The sequence below is a fragment of the Labeo rohita genome, unplaced genomic scaffold, assembly GCF_022985175.1.
Source record: "Labeo rohita strain BAU-BD-2019 unplaced genomic scaffold, IGBB_LRoh.1.0 scaffold_1186, whole genome shotgun sequence".
Lineage (NCBI taxonomy): Eukaryota > Metazoa > Chordata > Actinopteri > Cypriniformes > Cyprinidae > Labeo > Labeo rohita.
The window spans coordinates 4,864-12,646 of NW_026127325.1; the positions used below are offsets into that span (position 1 = coordinate 4,864).

Genomic DNA, 7,783 nt, shown 5'->3' on the forward strand with positions numbered 1-7,783 from the left:
CTGAAGGTTTACAGAGTGAACAGAGTCACCATTACTAACAGACCGACTAATGGCTTCAGGATTAACGGGGCGGTGATTCGTATCGGGAACTCCCTTGACATTTACAGCAACACCATGTGAGGATATTTCTTTGACTGTTTTGGTTAATATGACTGCAGGTGAACAGAAATGTATAACTGATGATCTTTCTGTCTGTAGATGTGCTACAATTTCTACTCTTGCGGACGGTGCTACAGCCACATTCTCATGCGGTGGGATGGAGGGACGTTATATGATTGTTCATATTCCTGGAGATCTTAAGATTCTTAGTCTTACTGAAGTTGGAATCTATGGGTATTTGGCAGGTAATTAATTGTAGAGCACTTTTCAACATATTTTTTTTTTTTTTTTTTTTTATGTAAAATTGACTATAATAAATCCTTTTAAGAAATGCCTAATAAAGACATAGTTAGCCAAATCTAAATAGCCACGCCATATTCATGCTCTCATCCTGGCAAATTATGACGTTTATTAAACTTCAGTACTAATCCCTTTCATTGTACTTATGTTGTATCAAGATTATCATGACAAACAAAACGTCAGAATCATAAAGATTTGCTGTTTTTTTTTTTTTTTTTTTTTTTTGCAATATGAATTACCATTTCCCAACACAAAACACGCTTTTTATTCAAAATTAATGTTTTGAAGATAAGAGATGGGTTGTTATAAAAAAGGGCATTAGTTTCCTACCAGGTTGCTGAGGTGCAGATGAAATAATTATTGTGAATATAGTTGTGAGGGCATCGTTGGACACAACGTCATTGTGTTTATAATTCTGTTTGTTGACAGTAGTTGATGTAGAAATGACTCACTTCACCTCAAGTCATTTTTATATTCTTCGCAACCACTGCAAAGTTTGTGAATTAAGATGTTGTGACGCAGAGTCAGCATAAATAGGATCCATATGCAACTTTATTAAGGATAAACTCATAAACAAACAGTCCAGGGTCAAACACCAGCAAACAGGGCAATGGAGACAAACCAGAATCAGAATCAGAATCAGAGTCCAGGCAAATGATCGAGGCAGGCGGCGGTCCAGCTGAGTAAATCCAATAAACAAAGCAAGGGTCGAAAGGCAGGCGGCAGGCAGACAGAGTACAAAGACAATCGGGTTGGCAACGAGAGATCAAACAGGAATAAACGCTCAGAAATGTCAGCAGCAGCAAAACAAGACTTCGCGAGGTGGTGAGCGTGAGCGTGCTTAATATAGTCTGTGGGTAATGGCTGACACCTGTGCCGGTGATCAGCCCCAGAGACGGGGTTGTGGGAAATGGAGTCCGAATGAAACTAGTACTCCGGTGACGGTTCCCTCTGGTGGTGATCAGAGGGAGCCACAGAGGCTGGATTCATGACAGAGCCCCCCCCCGCGAGCGGCTCCTGACGCGAGGAGGCACACGACGCCGAGGCCTTCCACAAACTCTCGGGGCAGGCCGATCCGGATGGGAGTTGTGAAAGTCGTTTACCAGACCGGGGTCGAGGATGTCCTCAGCATTAACCCATGAGCGCTCCTCCGGGCCATACCCCTCCCAGTCCACCAGGTAGTGGAGACCTCGGGCCCGGCGACGTGAATCCAGGATTTCGTGCACCTGGTAAGCCTCCTTGCCGTCGATGATGAGTGGAGGGGTACTCTGGTCACCAGCCTCCTCCTGGTCCTCCACTCCTCTCGGACCACCAGCGGGCTTGAGCAAAGAAACATTAAATGTGGGTGAGATACGGTAATTTCGAGGTAAAGCCAATCTAAATGAAACCGGAGTTATTTCTCTAAGTATTTTGAATGGACCCACGTACCTGGGACTGAGCTTCTTGCTCGGGAGCCGAAGGCGGAGATCTCGGGTAGACAGCCATACCCACTGAGCACGACGATAGGCAGGGTTGGGGCGTTGATGGCGGTCGGCCTGCTCCCTGGTGCGACGAATGGCTCTCTGGAGATGTACATGAGCTTGGTCCCAAATCTCCTCACTCCGTCGGAACCAGGAGTCGACGGGTGGGAGTTCGGAGGGTTCGCCAGACCAGGGGAAGAGCGGTGGTTGAAATCCCAAAAATCCCAGGATGCATTGGAATGGGGTGAGATTGGTTGAGGGCTTACGGAGAGAGTTCTGAGCGTATTCGGCCCAAAGAAGGTAACGGCTCCAATCGGTCTGGTTTTGTTGGCAGTATGATCTGAGGAATCGAGTGAGTTCCTGGTTTAATTTCTCAGCCTGTCCGTTGGATTGCAGATGATATCCAGATGTGAGACTGACATTAACGCTGAGCAGTTTGCAGAATGAAGCCCAGACTCGGGAGGTGAATTGAGGACCACGATCAGAGAGGATATCTTCAGGGAGGCCGTAGAATCTAAATACCTGGTTGCACAACGCCTCAGCTGTCGCGAGAGCGGAAGGTAACTTGGGTAGAGGGATGAAACGACAGGCCTTTGAGAAGCGGTTGATGACGGTGAGGATGGTGGTATACCCTGAGGATGGCGGAAGATCCGTGACAAAGTCAATGGCGATGTGAGACCAGGGACGCTGAGGTACAGGGAGCGGGTGTAGGAGGCCGGCAGGGAGTTGGTGAGTGGATTTGGAGTTATTGCAAATGGAGCAGTCTCTTACAAAGGAGATGGTGTCGGTCTGGAGTGAGGGCCACCAATAGTGGTTGGTAAGGAGTTGCGTGGTTGCAGTGATGCCAGGGTGACCTGAGCTGGGCGTGGAATGGACCAACTGAAGGAGTCGTTGTCTCAGAGTTTGTGGTACGTAGGTGCGGTTTGGTGGACACTCAGCTGGAGGGGGATCTGTGAGATGAGCTTCGGAAATCTCAGTCGTGATATCCCATTGCACGAGAGCCACAATGATGCTGGGAGAGAGAATAGGTTCTTGGGTGGAAGAAGATGCGTGTGACTCATGGAGGCGTGATAGAGCATCGGCCTTTGTGTTCTGAGAGCCTGGACGGTAGGTGACTGAGAAGTTGAACCGAGTGAAAAACAGAGCCCACCTGGCCTGCCTGTGGTTGAGTCGTTTGGCTGATCGAAGGTACTCTAGGTTGCGGTGATCCGTGAGAACGGTGAATGGATGTTTTGCCCCCTCCAACCAATGCCGCCACTCCTCAAAGGCGGCCTTCATGGCGAGTAACTCCCGATTGCCGACATCGTAGTTCTGTTCAGTGGGGCTGAATTTGTGAGAATAGAAGGCGCATGGATATATCTTGGGAGAATTGCCTGTCTTTGTGAAAGCACAGTGCCAATGCCCATGTTAGAGGCGTCCATCTCCACTATGAACTCCAGGTCTGGATCAGGATGATGTAGTATGGGAGCTGAAGTGAACCTGTTCTTGAGTTCTAGCAATGCTGTGATGGCCAGCGGTGACCAGGAGAGACGCTGTTTACGCCCCTTGATCATGGATGTTAATGGTGCGGTGATGGAGCTGAAGTTGCGGAATGAACCGGCGGTAGAAGTTTGCAAAACCCAGGAAGCGCTGAAGTTCTTTGATAGTGGCTGGTTGGGGCCAGTTGACCACAGCGCGTACCTTAGAATCATCCATGGCGACTCCCTCTGGACTGATGATGTATCCCAGGAACGAGATTTTGGTCTGGTGGAACTCACATTTTCCAGTTTAGCATATAGTTGATGCTGCAAGAGGTGCTGGAGGACTGACCGAACGTGGTTAACATGTTCTTGGAAGGAGTCTGAATAGATTAGAATGTCATCAATGTAGACGATCACCCAGCGGTTGAGCATGTCCCTGAAGACGTCATTTATGAAGGCCTGGAAACACAGACGGACTGTTGACCAAACCGAAGGGCATGACACGGTATTCATAGTGACCAGTGGTAGTTGAAAAGCCAGTCTTCCATTCATCACCCTCCTTTATTCGGATGAGGTTGTAGGCACTGCGCAAGTCCAGCTTAGTGAAGAATTTAGCGGTGCGCAGTTGTTCTAGGGCAGCAGGAACGAGTGGGAGCGGGTAGCGGAACTTGATGGTGATTTCATTGAGACCTCGGTAATCGATGCAAGGACGGAGACCACCATCTTTCTTTTTGACAAAGAAGAAGCCGGCTGAAGCAGGAGAGTGGATGGACAGATGAAGCCCTTTCTTAACTCTTCCTCTATGTAGGCTTTCATAGCGGCTGACTCTGGTTGGGAAAGGGGAAACACACGACCCTTGGGAGGATGAGAACCTGGCAACAGGTCTATGGCACAGTCGGTGGAGCGATGTGGTGGCAGTTGCGATGCCTTGGTCTTGCTGAAAGCCTCAGCGAGGTTCCAGTATTCCTTGGGCAGCTTAGCGAGATCGGGTGATGTGATGCGTGATCCGTCACCCACTGCTTTAGGTGGCATATTAGAGAGGCATTGTTCTTGGCAGGACTCTGACCATTGCTGAATCTGTCTCTCAGTCCAGGAAATGACCGGGTTGTGTTTTTCCAGCCAAGGGAAGCCCAGGATGATCGGAGTTTGAGAGGTTGAGATAGGCAAACTGTCTCAGTGTGGAGAGCCCCAGCGCAGAGAGTGAGATCATCCGTTGTGTGTTGAATCTGCCAGGAGCCCAGGGGATGCCCGTCTACTGCTGCCACTGCCAAATGGGAAACACATGGGACAAGAGGAATGGCATGAGTTCTGGCAAATTCACGGTCTATGAAATTCCCGGCAGCACCGGAATCAACAAGAGCTGTGGTATGAACAATTTTACTACTGATTTTTAGCATTACTGGAATTTCAATACAGGAAGGTGAATGAGAACCAGAACTCACCGCAGCAGTTTTACGAGGTGGGCGTGTGGGGCAGGATGATCTCATGTGCCCGGGCAAACCACAGTAGAGACAGAGGTTCCTTTGAATTCGCCGTCTCCTCCGAGCTGATGTGTGTAACTCCCAGCTGCATGGGTTCGCTCTCTGGTTGGTGTGGACTGGTAGAGACAGAGTTGTTGGGTGATCGTTGTGGGCGGCGTGCTCGAAGGAGGTTGTCGACGCAATGGCCAGATCAATGAATTGAGCCAGGGATTTAACCTCATCCCGGCAGGCGAGTTCCGACTGCAGCTCGGCATTGAGTCCCTTGCGAAACAACAGTTTGAGGGGATCGTCCAGCCATCTGGTTTGAGCAGCCAGCGTGCGGAAGGTTAAAGCATAGTCAGCCGCGGAGTTCTTGCCTTGTCGAAGCTGAAGTAGAGTACAAAGACAATCGGGTTGGCAACGAGAGATCAAACAGGAATAAACACTCAGAAATGTCAGCAGCAGCAAAACAAGACTTCGCGAGGTGGTGAGCGTGAGCGTGCTTAATATAGTCTGTGGGTAATGGCTGACACCTGTGCCGGTGATCAGCCCCAGGAACGGGGTTGTGGGAAATGGAGTCCGAATGAAACTAATACTCTGGTGACGGTTCCCTCTGGTGGTGATCAGAGGGAGCCACAGAGGCTGGATTCGTGACAGATGTGTGTGTGCTTTTTTTTTCTATGTCCCATAAATTTTATTAGGAAATCTGGCAGTGGATGGAGCCGCTATACAGTCATCAACATTTATGAGCTGGTTTGCTGAAAAGGCCATTGATAGTAATCGAGGTCTCCAGAAGAATACGTCATGCTCGTCAACCCTTAATGAGACTAACCCGTGGTGGAGGCTGGATCTGTGTGATGTGTACAAAATTAGTAAAGTGGTCATCACTAACAGAAACGACTGCTGTGCAGAACGAATAAACGGAGCGGAGATTCACATCGGAAACTCTTTGGAGAACAACAGCAATGACAATCCCATGTGAGAAACTTGAGTTTGACAGAAAGAAAGACATTGAGCACAAATGTGAAGGATTAATGCAGATATGACAGTGTCTCTATATTCTTTCTCTCTGTCTGTAGATGTGCTGTTATTCCTGCTATTCCAGCATGTGAGTCCTACAACTACTCATGTGGTGGGATGGAGGGACGTTATGTGAATCTGATCATTCCTGGAGACATGAAGATACTCACTCTGTGTGAGGTGGAAGTTTATGGACAAGGTGCAACACTGCCACATATTTTGTCAACAAAACAGTAAGGAGCATTAATATGTTTTAATAAAGCAACCTTCACTAATTCACATGTATCTGTGTATCTTTGTTTAGGTCCAATTTTAAAGAGATAATTTGTAAAGTTGCAGTTTAACTCCAGAGTTGATTTAACTGACCCTTCAGTGAGAGAAACTGTTCTGAAACAGGTGAGAAAAAAAAAATATCAGCAGCTCTCTTTTGAAAAACAGACCTCATAGTCCTGAAGTTGAGATGCACATGAAATTAAGTGAAACGCTTAAATGTCTTTATAGACATTTTAAGTCTTGTTGTGTGTTTGGAGGTTTAAATGAAACCTTCATTATTAGTGAAGATTTTACTGATCGTATATATAATTAAAGTTGTTTCAGGAAAATCACCAAACACTTTAATAATAAATCGCTCCAGAGCTGCTTTGTGACGGATATAATGGCATTGTTTTAATCAGGGTTTACAGAGGTACAATACAAGTCTCTATGAATATTTGAGCATATTGTTATATTTCAATGTAATCAGTTTAGTATAAATATGTTATTTCAGTTGGGATCTGTTCTAGCTGACAAAGGATTCACAAACGTGACTCTACGTTGGTCTCAAACCCCTAAACGGGTGATCCAGAAGGTGAATGCTGATAAAAGTGAGTATGTTCTCATAATTGTACAATAACATATGAAACAAGCTGCACAAATAGGAATGATTTTATAGGAAATAATTTATTTACAGGTCGTTGTGGCAATGGAAAATAACACACTGGAAATCATCACTGTTTGTATTTCAGTAAATTTCTGTTTATTAAAGACATTAATTCTGATTCTAAATGCATTGCCTGGAATTTCTTTATAATTATGCTTACAATGAAAAGATTCACTTTTGCTTACTTTCTTTTTAGTGTTGATTCACATATTTCAGAATGATACAGCGTCTTGTATAACTGTTTATTGTAAATACAGTTTTACAAAAAAAATAAATAAATAAATATTACATTTACATTCACACAACCCACAAGTGTTATTCATTTCAATATGTTAGTTGTGTATTCACTGTTGCCCCAGTGATATAAAAAGGCTGAAGACAGTTTATTCTATGGGAAATGCATCTGCTAGATGAGTAAATCAAATGTACAGAATTTTTACATTTACCTGATTAATGTGGTTAATGAGTCTGTTCATAAAATCTCATACTGTAGTAGATGTAACACAGCCGTCAAATATATAGTTCATTTGAAACACTGTCTGATGCAAACAGGTTATTTTCCCTGATTTATTTTCTAGATATTGTGTTATTTCCATTACTCTAATAAATGTCTGCAGTATCTCAGGCCACATCAGAGTCTCTGTGACCACAATCAGTTTATCTGGAAACAAAACAAAATACAATTTAAAACTAGTGAGAGACTGATCCAAAACAACGTGCAGAACAAACACTGTGGATGAATTTGTCATGTCAGACATGTAGAGTGAACTTTTAGAGATCTGGAGGTGATGGATGGATTGTGTGTGTTTTGTGAGGATCTACTCACCTTCATGACACACAAAAGGAAATTGATTATTGTAAGACCTGTCATGCTATCGTCTCTGAGCGTTCAGTTCAACAGCTGTACAGTCTTCACTATATCCATAATTATCAGGTTAATGACACTGAATGAAGAGTCTGAGATCTGACCACTGCCATGGGTCTATGAGTCTGAACAGGTCGATCCATTGAGATAAATTTCTTTCACTAATGAATTGCTTATCCTGTTGATTGTCATTCTGGATC

At 45.2% G+C, this 7,783-nt stretch overlaps 1 protein-coding gene across 1 annotated transcript; it reads left to right on the forward strand.

Annotated features, from left to right (window-relative positions):
* The first annotated feature begins 231 nt into the window (after positions 1-231).
* LOC127157730 (fucolectin-like) lies at positions 232-6,864 on the forward strand. The gene is made up of 6 exons (XM_051100987.1): positions 232-344; positions 5,481-5,757; positions 5,859-5,998; positions 6,104-6,195; positions 6,542-6,662; positions 6,749-6,864. Exons 1-4 carry the CDS (start codon positions 257-259, stop codon positions 6,121-6,123), a joined length of 525 nt encoding a protein of 174 aa, XP_050956944.1. The 5' UTR covers positions 232-256; the 3' UTR covers positions 6,124-6,195; positions 6,542-6,662; positions 6,749-6,864.
* The last annotated feature ends 919 nt before the right edge of the window (positions 6,865-7,783 follow it).

Excerpts from the sequence above, each read along its gene's own strand:
- LOC127157730 (XM_051100987.1), top strand. The coding sequence starts at position 257 with ATGGAGGGACGTTATATGATTGTTCATATTCCTGGAGATCTTAAGATT. Across the intron at positions 345-5,480 it reads AATCTATGGGTATTTGGCAG|GAAATCTGGCAGTGGATGGA; the intron begins GTAATTAATTGT and ends AAATTTTATTAG. Across the intron at positions 5,999-6,103 it reads GGTGGAAGTTTATGGACAAG|GTCCAATTTTAAAGAGATAA; the intron begins GTGCAACACTGC and ends ATCTTTGTTTAG.